Source organism: Oncorhynchus nerka, linkage group LG23 (genome assembly GCF_034236695.1).
Source record: "Oncorhynchus nerka isolate Pitt River linkage group LG23, Oner_Uvic_2.0, whole genome shotgun sequence".
Lineage (NCBI taxonomy): Eukaryota > Metazoa > Chordata > Actinopteri > Salmoniformes > Salmonidae > Oncorhynchus > Oncorhynchus nerka.
Window position 1 is genome coordinate 20,156,714 of NC_088418.1, and position 17,982 is coordinate 20,174,695.

General features: G+C 41.6%; 1 protein-coding gene and 1 pseudogene across 2 annotated transcripts in view; both read right to left on the bottom strand.

Annotated features, from left to right (window-relative positions):
* Positions 1–7,015: 7,015 nt before the first annotated feature.
* Positions 7,016–8,379, bottom strand: LOC115107187 (toll-like receptor 13; annotated as a pseudogene).
* Positions 8,380–10,065: 1,686 nt separating this feature from the next.
* Positions 10,066–17,982, bottom strand: part of LOC115106425 (ras-related protein Rab-26-like) — a 118,427-nt gene continuing 110,510 nt past the window's right edge. For both annotated transcript variants that reach the window (XM_029629143.2, XM_029629144.2), the window contains 2 exons: positions 11,754–11,830; positions 10,066–11,543 (listed from right to left, as the gene is read on the bottom strand). In XM_029629143.2, the coding sequence (XP_029485003.1) occupies positions 11,441–11,543; positions 11,754–11,830 (180 nt within the window). In that variant the 3' untranslated portion in view covers positions 10,066–11,440. The remainder of the gene's footprint in view (positions 11,544–11,753; positions 11,831–17,982) is intronic.

The following is a 17,982-nucleotide window of genomic DNA, read 5'->3' on the forward strand; positions in this document are numbered from 1 at the left end:
TAATGCTATGCTAGGCTATCGATAAACTTACACAAACGCTTGTCTTGCTATCGCTGTAAAGCATCATTTCAAAATCTGAGACGACAGGGTGATTAACAAAAGGCTAAGCTGTGTTTCGCTATATTTCACTTGTGATTTCATGAATACAAATATTTTCTAGTAAGATTATTTGACCATTGCGCTATGCTAATTAGTGTAGTTGCTGGCAATTCTCCCGGATCCGGGATGGGTAGTTCCAAGAATTAAAGCCAGTGGCATGTCATTAGTAAAGATTGAAAAGGGGGCCGAGACAGCTGCCCTGGGGAATTCCTGATTTACCTGAATTTTGTTGGAGAGGCATCCATTAAAGAACACCCTCTGTTTTCTGGTAGATAGGTAACTCTTTATCCACAATATAGCAGGGGGTATAAAGCCATAACACATACGTTTTTCCAGCAACAGACTATGACTGATAATGTCAAAAGCCGCACTGAAGTCTAACAAAACAGCCCTCACAATCTTTCAAGTCTGTTGTCAATTTGTTTACTGTAAAATAGCATTGTATCTGGTCAAACACAATTTTTTCCAAACGTTTTCTAAAAGTTGATTGGTCAGCTTTTTGAGCCAGTAAATGAGCCTTTACTATTCTTAGGTAGGGGAATTACTTTTGCTTCCCTCCAGGCCCGAGGGCACACAATTTCTAGTAGGCTTAAATTGAAGATGTGGCAAATAGGAGTGGCAATTCCGTCCTCTATTATCCTCAGTGGTGACATCATTATAACCCTATGTATAATGCAGAACACCAGAACACCTCTTAACCTTCAAATAAGTGAATGATTACAGTAAGCCTACATTAGTTAAAGGCCCAGTGCAGTCAAAATGTAATTTCCCTGTTTAATTTATATTTCCACGCTATGAGGTTCTAATAATACTGTGAAATTGTGAAAGTTATGATAATGCCCTTGGTGGGATGAAGTTTTGGCCTGCCTGGTGGCATCACCATATTGAGATAAAAAATGATGGCATTGGACCTTTAAGTACTTTTAGGTAATGATAGGCTAGACTTTCAAAGGTCATTTACGACTGAGCCGACGTGCAGAGTGTTTACCATGAATGCGATCCCCGCAAACGTCTGGGAAAATGAACTTAAAAGCTTTCACAGGACTAGAATTCAATCTTAGTGCATTACAGCATGGAACAAGTCAAGAAAACATGCATGACAATTGTGTTCTGGCCTTGGGCTTACACACTGAAGGAAGGACCAATACAAACACAAACAGTAGTCACCTGATTTTAGTGGGCACCTGAATGAAAACGCACCAGATGTGCCCTTTGAGTAAGACCCCACACCAACACAAGCACACACACACACCACAGGAGGCTGCTGAGGGGAGGACGGCTCATAATAATGGCTGGAATGGAGTAAATGGAATGGTATCAAACACATGGAAACCACGTTTGATATGTTCAATACTATTTCATTTAGTCTGGTACACACACACACACACACACACACACACACACACACACACACACACACACACACACACACACACACACACAACATTGAGGGATGTCATGGATTACTTGGAGACCATACATCAGGGCTGGTGTGAGAGTGTTGCTACTTAACTACAGTGAAGAGCAATGAGCAGCTTGGTGAAGGGTGAAGCCGCTCTAGTCATTGGGGTCATAACGCCCTCTAATACAGCTGATGATATGGAGAGCAAGCCATGCAACAGATGTCCTGCTTGTCCTATACACACACACACATATATGCATGCTCACGCACACACACACACACACACTCTCACTCTCACGCACACACACACACACACAAATATTAGCCAAAACAAAGACAAGCCACAAGGCCACAACATGTACTTCGGCTTCGGTTAGAGATATCATGCAGAGACAAACATAAAGCTGGGACAGAAAAAGGATCTTTATTTTTTCCATCCTCATGTATCTCTCTAGCTCTGCGTTCCCTCTCTGTCTATCTACAGTGTGCACCAAAAGTATTGGGACAGTGCCACATTTGTTGTTGTTTTGGCTCTGTACTCCAGCACTTTGGATTTTAAATGATACTATGAGGTTAAAGTGCAGACTGTCAGCTTTAATTTGAGGGTGTTTTACTGCACTTTTTCCACATAGTCCCCCTATTTTCCACATAGTCCCACTTATGTCCATTAAAGTAGTAAGAAATTAAATATTTGGTCCCATATTCCTAGCACGCAATGACTACATCAAGCTTGTGACTCTACAAACTTGTTGGATGCATTTGCTGTTTGTTTTGGTTGTGTTTCAGATTATTTTGTGCCCAATGGAAATTAATAGTAAATAATGTATTGTGTCATTTTGGAGTCAAAAACACTTCTACATTCATGTGGATTCTACAATGATTATGGATAATCCTGAATGAATCATGAATAATGATGAGTGAGAAAGTTACAGATGCACAAATATCATACCACCAAGACATGCAAATCTCTCACCATTACAATAACAGGGGAGGTTAGCATTTTGATATTTGTGCTTCTGTAACATTCTCACTCATCATTATTCATGATTCATTCAGGATTATCCGTAATCATGGTAGCATCCACATGAAGGTTAACTCTTACAGCTACCCCCCTACTTTTTTCAAATTCCGCCTGAAGACATACCCAAATCTAACTGCCTGTAGCTCAGGCTCAGAACCAAGGATATGCATATTATTGATTTCATTTGAAAGAAAACACTCTGAAGTGTGTGTAAATGTGAATTGAGTGTAGGAGAATATAAACACAATAGATCTGGTTTAGATAATACAATGAAAAAACCAACATTTTTTCATTTTTATTGTTGAATCATCATCATCATCATCTTTAAAATGAACAAGACAAAACAAACATTCAGATAGGATGATGGGGACAATTCCAGTGAAAAACACAAGAGGGCAACCGTACGTGTGCAACGTTTCAGAATGATAACTTCCAAAATGAGTGACATTTATCATGAAGTTTCCCAGGTGTCCCACACAAGTAGCCCAAATGTACCCAAGTGGCCAAATTGGTGAAGTTATACATTTTGAATGGAATAACTATATACAAAATACCAAAATGATATTCTAACACCCACCCCCACAAAAAAAAAAATTGGGGGGGAGAAAAAACATTTACAAAATAACACTTTCAATATTTGGAAGACCCTCAGTCCTCTACACAATATTGTGCTGCTGATTCCAGGTGCTATAGCAGTCTCTTTCTGCTGCAAAGCAGAGGGTCACCAAGCATGTGGTGAAGGTGATGGGGACTTCATTTTGCAAAGAACACAGTGACGCCTCCATGCTGTGCCCTTTTGGCCCTGAGGCACATCCATGCCTGCAGAAATACATTTGGGCAGATGAACACCACTTGTGGCAGGATCTGGATGAACCAGATTCAGTGGGGGATGGACATCTTGGCACTGGGGGCTCCCATTCGGAGTCATTGTCACTGTTTTATATTGTGACATTTCAGCTAGATCTACTGTCTCTGTTATATTATGACAGACCAGCTAGATCTACTGTCTTTATTATATTACAAAAGACCAGCTGTATCTACTGTCTCCATTTAACTTTGGCCATTGTTGTGGGCCTGCCCTCCCCTCAACAGCCTCAAATAGGCTATTTCATGGGGGGTGGGGTGGGGTGGGGCGGCAGACACACGCATCTCACATTTCATTACATTACATTTTTATAGATTGCTACAAAAAAACAAAAAAAAGCACAAATAATATTTTATATTATTAATTTCAAACAACGGCATTAGCATGAGAAGAACTTACCAGTCCAAAACGATGTCCTCTCTGTTTAAAAAAAAAGTCCTCCATTTGGGAATCACTAAATGAATCATCCTCCAACAATCTCTGTCTCACTTTCCCGATCAATTTCTTCTAAAATTGTGTGTACATCTGTATATCTAGACTTAGATTTAGCTTTCCCTGACTTAGTCGCCATACTGATTGATATATAAACAGCTGAAGATGCTCTTTACCAAAACAACGCTGTGCGTAACATGCTTGGCTCCTTCCGGTATTAAACAACACATAAACATGACATATTGTCGTTTATCTCAGCTCATTGGCTATCTACCCAGCTAGATTTCAAGAAGATCAGTGGTCATTGGGTTAAAATACAGTCAATCAACGAAACAGCGGTCATATCATTGCTGCACAATGATGTCAATACTTGTTGTCTTCAAATCGGTTTCTTTCAGTCAATACGTCCCGCGAAATGACCCATCAAGTTTAGTTGTGTTACAAACAAACCAGTTGATTGCAATGAAACCAAACATGACTGGAAAAGACTGTGTATTTACATTGAATGTGTCGTCGAAAATGGAATGAGACGGAATTCACGACACAAGCGGTTCACAAAATGTTTCGTGTTAGGCTATAAAAATAGATTTGATCAAACAAAAGACCATTCATTGTGTAACAATGAGCATTGGGATTGCAAACAGAGGAAGATCGTCAAAGGTAAACCATTTATTTTATTGCAGTTTGTGATTTTGTTACGCCTGTGCTGGTTGAAATAGTTGTTTTTTATGGGGCTCTATCCTCAGATAATCGCATCGTATTCTTTCGCAGTAAATCCTTTTTTAAATCTGACAACGCAGTTGGATAAGCAAGATTCTAGGCTTTCGAAACATGTGAGACACTTGTATTTTCATTTTAATATTACTATTTATGTAGCGATCACCGTATGTTGTCGAATTTCATCCCGCTAACGGGTTCGGTGCGCAGAGAGGTTAAAGTGTTAAGAAACATATTCTGTTCTTATTTACAATAAAAGTAATACATTATTTACCATTCATTTCCATTGGGCACAAAATAATCTGAAACATAAGCAAAACAAACAGCAAATGCATCTAACAAGTTTGTAGAGTCACAAGCTTGATGTAGTCATTGCGTACTATGAATATGGGACCAAATACATTTTACTACCTTAATACACAAAAGTGAATTCGTCCCAAAACTCTCCTAAAATGGGGGGACGATGTCCCAATAGTTTGAGCTCACTGTATTTCCCTCAAAACATCAGTGAGCGTGGAAGCCACCCTGTTGTGGTGGAAATGGTTTCCCATGAGAAACTATGGTACAAGCCTGCCCTCAACTGTTCATTTGAGAGACGACACCCAATGCTGGATCAGAGACACACAAGGTCACTAAAGAGAGATGATCTTTGCTCTGTGTTGACATCAAATGAATCATGTTGTAGCTTTAATACAATTGAAAATGACATTGTCTGAGAACCAAAAGCAGAGGTGACAGGGGTAATTAATAATCAGTTAGTATATATGTATTACACAGTCGTTACACCGCTGAACTCTGTGCTTCCTTTTTATATTGCAGGAGTACACTTACAGGGCATGAGAGCTAGTCTAAGTCATCTAAGATATAGAACTTTAGCGATCTAACACTAGTTTAAGAGTGTTGTTTTGGCTCTGTACCGACTTCTTGCTTTCGGACAAGCTAAACACCTTCTTTCGTCGCTTTGAGGATAAAACCGTGCCACGGACACGGCCAGCTACCAAGGACTGTGGGCTCCCCTTCTTCGTGGCTGATGTAAGACATTTTATCGTGTTAACTCTCGCAAGGCTGCCGGCCGAGACGGCATCCCTAGCCGCGTCCTCAGAGCATGCGCAGACCAGCTGGCTGGAGTGTTTACAGACATATTCAATCTCTCCCTATCCCAGTCTGTTGTCCCCACATGATGGCCACCATTGTTCCTGTACCCAAGAAAGCAAAGGTAACTGAACTAAATGACTATCGCCCCGTAGCACTTACTTCTATCAACATGAAGTGCTTTGGAAGACTATTCAAGGATCACCTCTACCTTATCGGACACCCTAGAGTCCCACTTCAATTTGCTTACCGCCCCAATAGATCCACAGACGGTGCAATCGACCTCGCACTGCCCACTGCCCTATCCCATCTGGACAAGAGGAATACGTAAGTAATAATGCAGTTCATTGACTATAGCTCAGCATTCAACACTACCTGTCCTCCAGGACACCTACAGCACGATGTCACAGGAAGGCCAAAAAGATAATCAAGGACAACAACCACCCGAGTCACTGCCTGTTCACACCGCTACCATCCAGAAGGCTAGGTCAGTACAGGTGCATCAACGCTGAGACCGAGAGACTGAAAAACAACATCTATCTCAAGGCCACCAGACTGTTAAATACGCATTCACTAGCACATTAGAGGCTGCTGCCCAATATACATAGACTTGAAATCACTGACCACTTTAATAATGGAATACTAGTCACTTTAATAATGTTTACATATTTTGCATTACTCATCTCATATGTATATACTGTATTGTATTCTGTTCTGCTGTATCTCAGTCTATGCCGCTCTGACATTGCTCATCCAAATATTTATATATTCTTAATTCCATTCCTTCACTTAGATTTGTGTGTATTGTATGTATTATTGTGAAATTGTTAGATATTACTTGTTAGATACTACTGCACTCTAGGAGCTAGAATCACAAGCATTTCACAACACTCGCAATAACATCTGCTAAACACGCGTATGTGACCAATAACATTTGATTTGATTTGATATGAGTGTATCTCAATAGTCTAAATTGGCTGACTCTTGGAATCACCACACATACCCGCGTCTTCAGATCACTGCAGATTATGGAGAGAAGCTACAGGAAGGTGAGATGCACAGCTGAAGACGCATCATGATGCACTTGTACACTGTCATTCCTATGTCAAAAGGGCAGTTGAAAGTGTTACCAACAAAAAACAATCCCCACTGGAAGCTCATCTCAAAGTATATAGTTAGAGACATTTGAAGCAGACATAATCTACAGAACATAAGGTACAACAAATAAGGTAACATACACAATAATGATTTTGAGTAAGGATGACAACATTCTATGAGCTTGGCAGTCCTCTTTGTCTCTTTTTGTCTTTTTGTACAGGAGACACAGGATATATTTCACTACAATCCATTCATAAAAGTTGATCCTGAGTTTTGAGACGTAACCATGTCAATGGCTGTCTTTTGGCACCAGTGTAGCCCCAAATCGGTCCCAAAATGCTGGGTATTGTTCTAGCTCTTCTGGCCAGTCCAGGTGGGACCTGATCTTCACCAGTCTGGCCACTCCAGGTGTGCGGACAGCTGGCGAGGAGGGATGGCCTCCAAGAAGACCAGGATGAGGATCTCCCTGTGCTCCACTCGCAGCCGGTTAGTGGCCAGCTTCATCTCTAAAGAGCACCAGTTTCTGAGGAGGTAGTGGCTGCTGACCAACGAGATGGTCCGGCAGCTACTGTAGAGACTCTCTGTGATATTGTCCACAATGTCCTTCCCCAACTGGAAGTCTCTGCTGTGCAGACACAAGCGCAGGAAAGGGGGACCTCCTTGTTCGAGCTTGGGCAGGTCCTCCTACACCTCCCAGCGTTTGTCTTTCCCGCTGTAGGGCATGGTACCGGTACTGTCCCTTGTTGTTCCAAAACACGACCTCCTCCAACCAGCCGTGAGGGATGTGGAACAGAGCCAGATGATAGTGGCCAGCCAGGTGATGTAGCAGAACCACCAGCATGAAGAGCTGGAGGCCCAGAGAGGTGTAGACAAACAAAATGAATCCTGCGTCCGCAGGGGGCCAAGAGAGGTGTAGACAAACTAAATTAATCCTGTGTCCGCAGGAGGCCCAGAGAAGTGTAGACAAACTAAATGAATCCTGTGTCCGCAGGAGGCCCAGAGAGGTGTAGACAAACCAAATGAATCCTGCGTCCGCAGGAGACCAAGAGAGGTGTAGACAAACTAAATGAATCCTGCGTTCACAGAACAATGCATGTGGGCGTATTTGCAACGTAATCCCTCAAAAGGTACAGTACCAAAACATGACATTAACTTATTGATTCCGTTTTGCCCAGTTATGAAACCAAGCATTGTCACAACTGCATTGTAAAATAAGCTATTGTATGAGCAGATACCTTTTCAGGGGCCAAGGGAATTCTTCCATTATCATAAGTTCACTGTTAATAACAAAACGTAATTCTATCTATTACTCTAAGGTCCTTTTCCAAGTAGTCGATCCTGCAGTTGTGAAACATGATCTCAAAACCAGTCTGCTGATTGAGATCTACTCCTGTTAAATTGCAAATCCCTCAGGTGCACAAGTGTATTCAGACTGGTTAGATCCACAAATAAATCTGAGGGATTCGATTCAAGCTTGAAGCATTGAAGGAACTTAAAAGTAGCTCCCAGCAAAGACTGACCCGCACAGGATCCACTATGTTCAACGACAGCCTCTTGGAAATGCTTCTCACTGTCCTGAAAAGAGACTGTCCCTTCCGTATGCAGGCCCAAGCCTGGGTTCGGGCCACCATTGCCCCCAATAATGAGAGTCATGGGCCTCATGCCAGGGCTGATGTAGAGCTATGTCAGTCCCCGAGGTATGCTGCCAAGTACACACGTCAGATTGAGCTCAATCTTGGATTCTGGAGGGAACATCAGGTCTCCAACAGGCATATTCTGTTTTGAACTAAGGTGAGCAAAAGATAATGCCTCACTGTTCACCAGTGGATTCACCTCCAGATTGAGGTACTCAAAGCAGCACAGATCAAATACATGTAATTATTGGATTTCAGATATTAAAACCTATAAAGGCACAGTATTTCAAATCCAGTTCTTCCAGGTTTTTCATGCAACAGAATTGGCTATGATGTATGCTAAGAATATTATTGTACATCCATGAGAATGCCTTTAACCACAAGATAGGACTGTGTTGAGTTTTACAAAGGGGATGTGACTCTAGTACTGTCCAAAGAAACAGACAAACTCCGGAGATTCCTCAAGCCATGGATAAAACTCAGATCAATAAATATTTGTTGAACATTTTTGAATAGCAGACATTGAGAAGTTGATATGGTCCGTCGTCAATGAAACATAAGAAGTTGAGAGCTGATAGAATCAACATGCTCCTGACAGAATTCAAATGATTCCACTTGGCTGACACCCGACTGCAGTAGTTGCATCTGCAATACATCATTTAGAGGTATGCTAAGAGATGAAATGTTTTTAAAACCTTCAAAACACGCCTCTACCTATGGTCTTCAGACGACGGGAAGTCAAGACAACATCTTGAAGACTATAGAAACTTGGGTCATCATGAATAGAACCACTAGAGGTGGTGCAGTTTGGGATCCTCAAAGTGGCAATGTTGCCTGACAGGTGCAGGGAATTATTAACATACAATAAACCTCTGACAAGCTGTTCATGGCTACCTGTTTCATCACAGCAAATGCATCTACAGCTACTGCAGAGAACAAACATTGTAATCTTAACTGTTTAAGAGTATGTGAATGTTTGAATGGATTGGAATAAATGGATAAGATCAAAGAGCAACTAAGACTGTCTGAACTTCCGACGGTATATAGATGCAGATTTGCCTCAGATGAACCTGAAGACACAGCTACAGGAAATGCAGCTCAATGTGACAGCTGAGACAGTAGACAGAGACTATAATTGTCCCAGTATCAATGTTGACAGGAACCCCCCCCCCCCCCCCCCCCACACACACACACACACACACCGGAAGGACACAGGAGGTTTTATTTCAGATTCATCTCAACTTCTTCAAATTCTTATCTTACAGAAAGGTCTTTGACTATGCTTCTGTAAGATATCACGTGTTTTTGTTCTACCTTGTTATTTTTAGTACTACATTGTTGGGCTTAGAGCTTCCAAGAAAGGCATTTCTCTGTACGTGTGCTCGTGACATTTAAACCTGAAACTTGAATGAAAATGTGACTGTTAAAAGATAACTGAGAAAGAAGCAGCAGTTATAGTTTTCCTGGGCATCTGTTTTTTAAAGGTGAACATCATTTCATTTCAACTCAATACGGTATAAAGAGCAGCATAAATGGACTGCCGTCCTTGACAACCATTTGAGTGTGTGTCTTTAGCGCTCGCTTGATAATGGAAAGGACGTTCTTAGACTTGACTTGAACTGACCTAACGTGACCAGATGGCGGTGCTGTGGACTCACGCAGGGATTGGACTCAGATCTGAAGAAATCGAGATCATATCATTCACTACTGTGCATCTTAAACTTTATTGTGAGTACTGAAGTTACATAGGAAAAAATGTGCTTACTGTGTCTGAGTGGATTATAGAAGTACAGTAGGGACACTCTTTTCTATAATCAAAACATTGAACCATTTGCTGTCCTCTGTACATTACTCAATATTCCAGCAATATTCTTTCATTGAGCATCATAGTACTTCAGTTAAACAGGAACAAAATACAGTATGAAACTCGATATAATTTACATTAGGCAATTACATACATTTCTCTTTATACGTCCAGAATGATGAATCCACTGAATTAAAAAGTGTTGTAAATCGATACGAAGGTCAGATTTGCGGAGTGCATCTCTTCAAAATACCATGGTTCGGAAAAGATTGATAGAGTTACAATTGTAGCATTTCTGAAATAAAGTCAAGGTAGGTATACTGAACAATACTGTATTCAAATACAGGACAGATGTTTTGCCTCCAGAATATCAACAACATGATGTTGGACACCCTGTACAGAAACACATAAACAACATTTAAACATTTGAACAAACCCTTCCCATAGAGTGTTATAGATTACAAAGATCTATATTGATATTATCTTGCTTCAATGCACATTTTGAATTGTATAAACAGCCCACAGTGTCTTGTTCTGCTACTTGACAATCTCTTGACTTTCTACATCACTTGACACCGTGTTCCATTTGGCCTCAACAGGACAACCATGTATAAGTAATGCAAACTATAAAGCTCTAGATTATACATTTCATTTCAAATATATACACCACATACTTTCTTAGTAATATTGCACAAAAGGACTCCAATGGATCATGAACGATGGATCCAAACGAGGATAGAGCGAAGGGGTACAAATGGGGACAGTTTAGATACATTCACAGCTGCAGGAAGAGGTGGGTCAGGAGAGTTCTGCAGTTGGGTGGGGGGGGACTTGGATGAGTACACAAAATATCACCAGGAAGAGAAATCCTCAGAGAATGTGTAAGATGACACAGAGGTACTGTAACATGAAATGCTCCGCCTTCATCTAGTGGGTGAACTTTGACAGGTTGCTGTCTGATGTCTACTTTGGTGGTCTTTACTGAATGAGTTTGATAAGACTAATAGGCTGTGATTCTTACTGTACCGATGCACTGAAAGTGTCATCCTTTTATCATACAGTAGGGGGCAGAAGATGGCGCATTATGAATTCACTCGTACACCATACACATACATACACAACCACCACTGTTAAAAACGTATCACACACACGCACATGGGGAAAGGGAAACAGCGACACACACTTTATACACAGGTAGACATATACACACACGCGAGACAGACTCATAGCAAATAGGCCACAGCCACACACACACACACACAGAGAAAGAACAGGTTTATGTGCGGCAGCAACCAGCACTCTTCATCTCCTTGTTGACATAATCTTCAAGCTGAAACGTTGGTTCATCAGGCTCCTTCAGTGACCTGTGCTTCAGCTCCCTGAGAGAAAAGAGAAAAACAAAGGGCAGAGAAAGCAAGAAAGAAAGAAGAAAAGGACGGGGAGATTCAATCTCGTTTCAGCATATTTATTACTGCATAGGTTTATTTTTGATTCTGTGTTTATTTCGAAATCACATGTATGACAAAACAAAAGGCATTGATTGACATGTCATCTCTAGAGAACACAGCAGTGGTAAACATCCTACTCACCTGGCCACAGCTGTAAATGCCAGCTCCACGTTCAGGCCAGATTTAGCACTGGTCTCCATGAAGGGCACAGCAAACTCCTGCACAGGGTAGAGTGAGAGTCCACCAAGTTTTAGGGTATTAAGTACCTGGTGTGTTTGTGTGTGTTTTGTGTGAATGCAATATTGTGAAAAGCCGATAAATAAAACTGTTGCTGACCCCCCCCCCCCCCCCAAACAAAATCCCATTGCATGGAAATATCGTTCTATAGGTTAATTTGCATAATTTTCATTACAAGTGCAGCAGGTTGTGAACTCTGCAAACAATGTTTCCACTCTGAGCCTGCCTGCCAGGGTTGGTCCTACAAAGCCAAAGCCCCCTGATGGGTGAGGATAATATACAAGGAATTTCTCAAAGCTGCTAATGAGAACCTTGTGTGTGTGTGTGTGTGTGTGTGTGTGTGCGTGTGTCCCACATCTGATGCTATGGGGTAATGATGTTAGGGACACTATAGGATGAATCACAATAATTGTTTGCTAAAATAGTAACTGCTTGCCAAAAATGTACTCTTTGTAATGGCAATCCGGGGTATAGGTAACAATCCTTCATATTAACTGCCTACATTATTACACATATTATTTGTGAATTGTGGAAATTAAGATATGCACATTTTTTAAATATGTAAATGTATTTTTTTAGAACTATATATGATACAAAACGAGGTGAGGGCATTGGAAATGATTTTGGCGGTTGATCGGCTGTTCTGTGGGTGGCACTGTGTGCTCTTTTCGAAGTATGAGTCCCAGTCTCTCGGGCCCTGGGATCCGGGAGAACGGGGTGGTCTGCCGGTCACTAGAATGACAACCCAATTTGGGATGGTGGGGATGGGTTTAGCGGGTGGAACAGTGCAGAACAATTGGAGGTTTACTTGGAGGCAAAGCAAATATTATGGTATAGCTATATGGACACTCAATCACTATGGTACTTTTTAATATTTACGAACATATAGTACCAGTCAAAAGTTTGGACACACCTGCTGATTCAAGGGTTTTTCTTTATTTTGACTATTTTCTACATTGTAAAATAATAGTGAAGACATCAAAACTATGAAATAACACAAATGCAATCATGTAGTAACAAAAAAAAGTGTTAGATTCTTCAAAGTAGCCTCCCTTTGCCTTGATGACAGCTTTGCACACTCTTGGCATTCTCTCAACCAGCTTCACCAGTTGTTGGCTTTCAAACAGTTGTTGGCTGCTTTTCCTTCACTCTGCGGTCCAACTCATCAAAAACGATCTCAATTGGGTTGAGGTTGGGTGATTGGGGAGGCCAGGTCATCTGATGCAGCACTCCATCACTCTCCTTCTTGGTCAAATAGCCCTTACACAGTCTGGAGGTGTGTTGGGTCATTGTCCTGTTGAAAAACATATGAAAGTCCCACTAAGTGCAAACCAGATGGGATGGCGTATCGCTGCAGAATGCTGTGGTAGCCATGCTGGTTAAGTGTGCCTTGAATTCTAAATAAATCACTGACAGTGTCACCAGCAAAGCACCTTCCCACCATCACACCTCCTCCTCCATGCTTCACGGTGGGAACAACACGTGCGGAGATCCTCCGTTCACCTACTCTGTATCTCACAAAGTCACAGCGGTTGGAACCAAAAATCCAAAGGACAGATTTCCACCGATCTAATGTCCATTGCTTCAAATCAAATCATATTTTATTTGTCACATACACATGGTTAGCAGATGTTAATGCTTGTGTTTCTTGGCCCAAGGAAGTCTCTTCTAATTATTGGTGTCCTTTATTAGTGGTCTATTTATTATTAGTCTCCTCTGAACAGTTGATGTTGAGATGTGTCCGTTACTTGAACTCTGTGAAGCATTTATTTGGGCTGCAATCTGAGATGCTGTTAACTCTAATGAACTTGTCCTCTGCAGCAGAGGTAACTCTGGGTATTTCATTCCTGTGGCGGTCCTCATGAGAGCCACTTTCATCATAGCGCTTGATGGTATTTGCGACAGTCCTTGAAGAAGTTTTCAAAGTTCATGAAATTTTACGCATTGACAGACCTTCATGTCTTAAAGTAATGATGGACTGTAATTTCTCTTTGCTTATTTGAGCTGTTCTTGCATTAATATGGACTTGGTATTTTACCAAATAGGGCTATATTCTGTATACACACGCCTACCTTGTCACAACACAACTGATTGACTCAAATGCATTAAGGAGGAAATAAATTCCACAATTAACTTTTAACAAGGCACGTCTGCTAATTGAAATGCATTCCAGGTGACTACCTCATGAAGCTGGTTGAGAGAACGCCAAGAGTGTGCAAAGCTGTCATCGAGGCAAAGGGTGGCTACTTTGAAGAATCTCAATTTTTTTTATATATTTTTTTATTTTTTTAACACTTTTTTGGTTACTTCATGATTCTATATGTGTTATTTAATAGTTTTGATGTCATTCACTATTCTACAATGTAGAAAATAGTACAAATTAAGAAAAAGCCTGGAATGAGTAGGTGTGTCCAAACTTTTGACTGGTAGTGTAAATATCTATACGTTTCCACTCCAAGAATGAGAACGGTAAATTACTGTAATTAATAAATGCATTAATAGAAATGTATGTAACTAAATTACAGGGATTAACAGTACATTTACTTCTGGTGACATATGTAATGGGGGATTGATTCAAATCTAAAATCAAACAACTCACGCAAGGAAACAATGAATGTCCAGCATCACTACTCTGGACGGCTCTGACTTAGAATACGTGGACAACTACAAATACCTAGGTGTCTGTTTAGACTGTAAACTCTCCTTCCAGACTCACATTAAGCATCTCCAATCCAAAATTAAATCTAGAATCTGCTTCCTATATCGCAACATAGCATCCTTCACTCATGCTGCCAAACATACCCTCGTAAAACTGACCATCCTACCGATCCTCGACTTCGGCGATGTCATTTATAAAATATCCTCCAACACTCTACTCATCAAATTGGATGCAGTCTATCACAGTGCAATCCATTTTGTCACCAAAGTCCCATATACTACCCACCACTGCGACCTGTACGCTCTCGTTGGTTGGCCCTCGCTTCATACTCATCGCAAAACACACTGGCTACAGGTTATCTACAAGTCTCTGCTAGGTAAAGCCCTGCCTTATCTCAGCTCACTGGTCACCATAGCAGCACCCACTCATAGCACGTGCTCTAGCAGGTATATTTTACTGGTCACCCCCAAAGCCAATTCCTCATTTGGTAGCCTTTCCTTGCAGGGTAGCCTAGTGGTTAGAGCGTTGGAATAGTAACTGGAAGGTTGCAAGTTCAAATCCCTGAGCTGACAAGGTACAAAGGTACAAATCTGCCGTTCTGCCCCTGAACAGGCATTTAACCCACTGTTCCTAGGCCGTCATTGAAAATAAGAATTTGTTCTTAACTCACTTGCCTAGTTAAATAAAGGTAAAATAAATTTTAAAAATGACTGGAACAAACTGCAAAAATCACTGAAGCTGGAGACTCATATCTCCCTCACAGAGCAGCTCACCGATCACAGCACCCGTACATAGCCCATCTGTAAACAGCCCATCTATCTGCCTCATCCCCATACTGTATTTATTTATTTATCTTGCTCCTTTGCACCCTAGTATCTCTACTTGCACATTCATCTTCTGCACATTCTACCATTCCAGTGTTTAATTGCTATATTGTAATTATTTCTCCACCATGGCCTGTTTATTGCCTTAACTCCCTCATTTGCACTCACTGTATATAGACTTTTTCTACTGACTGTATGTTTGTTTATTCCATGTGTAACTCTGTGTTGTTGTATGTGTCGCACTGCTTTGCTTTATCTTGGCCAGGTCGCAGTTGTAAATGAGAACTTGTTCTCAACTAGCCTACCTGGTTATATACATTTACTTTCCTATTGGACCCATCGCTATGCCATTTCTCTCCTCTTTAATTTGTTTTCATATGGTGTTTTCCTAGGTCCACTGTTTAGAATGGTGTTTTCCTAGGTCCGCTGTTTAGAATGGTGTTTTCCTAGGTCCGCTGTTTAGAATGGTGTTTTCCTAGGTCCGCTGTTTAGAATGGTGTTTTCCTAGGTCCGCTGTTTAGAATGGTGTTTAGAATGGTGTTTTCCTAGGTCCGCTGTTTAGAATGGTGTTTTCCTAGGTCCTCTGTTTAGAATGGTGGTTTCCTAGGTCCGCTGTTTAGAATGGTGTTTTCCTAGGTCCTCTGTTTAGAATGGTGTTTTCCTAGGTCCTCTGTTTAGAATGGTGTTTTCCTAGGTCCGCTGTTTAGAATGGTGTTTTCCTAGGTCCGCTGTTTAAAATGGTGTTTTCCTAGGTCCTCTGTTTAGAATGGTGTTTTCCTAGGTCCGCTGTTTAGAATGGTGTTTTCCTAGGTCCGCTGTTTAGAATGGTGTTTTCCTAGGTCCGCTGTTTAGAATGGTGTTTTCCCAGGTCCTCTGTTTAGAATGGTGTTTTCCTAGGTCCTCTGTTTAGAATGGTGTTTTCCTAGGTCCTCTGTTTAGAATGGTGTTTTCCTAGGTCCGCTGTTTAGAATGGTGTTTTCCTAGGTCCGCTGTTTAGAATGGTGTTTTCCCAGGTCCGCTGTTTAGAATGGTGTTTTCCCAGGTCCGCTGTTTAGAATGGTGTTTTCCCAGGTCCGCTGTTTAGAATGGTGTTTTCCCAGGTCCGCTGTTTAGAATGGTGTTTTCCCAGGTACGCTGTTTAGAATGGTGTTTTCCAGGTACGCTGTTTAGAATGGTGTTTTCCCAGGTACGCTGTTTAGAATGGTGTTTTCCCAGGTCCGCTGTTTAGAATGGTGTTTTCCCAGGTACGCTGTTTAGAATGGTGTTTTCCCAGGTCCGCTGTTTAGAATGGTGTTTTCCCAGGTCCGCTGTTTAGAATGGTGTTTTCCCAGGTCCGCTGTTTAGAATGGTGTTTTCCCAGGTACGCTGTTTAGAATGGTGTTTTCCCAGGTGTGCTGTTTAGAATGGTGTTTTCCCGGGTGTGCTGTTTAGAATGGTGTTTTCCCAGGTGTGCTGTTTAGAATGGTGTTTTCCCGGGTGTGCTGTTTAGAATGGTGTTTTCCCAGGTGTGCTGTTTAGAATGGTGTTTTCCCAGGTGTGCTGTTCAGAACACTGTTTTCCTGCAAATTTCATTTTGGTAAATGTTTGAAAATGACAGTTTATTGGCTGCCTCATTACATGAGTTACATGTTCTGGTGAGATGCATTATCATAATCTAAATGTGATTTTTGTCATTCTGAACACTGTGGATGGACCCGCTAATGTGTTATGCACTCAATGCACATGGGTCCAGTAAATTTCTTAAATGGCCGGTAAATTAAAATCTTCCCGGTCACCTTGTCCGGCGCCACATTTTCCTAACAGAAACCCTGATGTGTGCCTGTGTGAGTGCGTGACAGAGGAGTTTTACTGTGTGTGTGTGCGAGAGAGTTTTGTAGGGATTTTTTAAACGTTATTATTACACAGTCTGACAATAACAAGGGTATCTGACATCCGTCTCCCTTACAGCCATGCACAGTAATTTACTGTTACAAGCCTATGAACTCAGAGCGTACCGATGTGAAAAATACACTTTGCGAACTCACTTCAAAGACTCCAAACAAGGCCTCCCGAGTGGCGCAGTGGTCTAAGGCACTGCATTGCAGTGCTAGCTGTGCCACTAGATATTCTGGGTTAGAGTCCAGGCTCTGTCGCAGCCGACCGTGACCGGGAGACCAATGGGGTGGTGCAGAATTGGCCCAGCGTTGTCCGGGTTATAGGAGGGTTTGGCCGGCAGGGAAGTCCATGTCCCATCTCATACGAGCGACTTCTGTGGTGGGCCGAGCACAGTGCACACTGACACAGTCGTCGAGTGTACAGTGTTTCCTCCGACACATTGGTGCGGCTGGCATCCGGGTTAAGTGAACATTATGTCAAGAAGCAGTGCGGCTTGGTTGGGTTGTGTTTTGGAGGACGCATGGCTCTTGACCTTCGCCTCTCCCGAGTCCGTACGGGAGTTGCAGCATTGAGACAAGACTGTAACTACCAATTGAATACCATGAAATTGGGTATAAAAAAAAGAAGAGAGAAAAAAAAGACTCCGAACAATAACAACAGAAGGTGCACCTATGAATAAATAAGTAGAGTGATCAAGACACACCCGGACTGTCACCCGTCTATGCAGACTAAAATAGATCGAAACCTAGACATCAAAATGGTCAATACTGTGTGA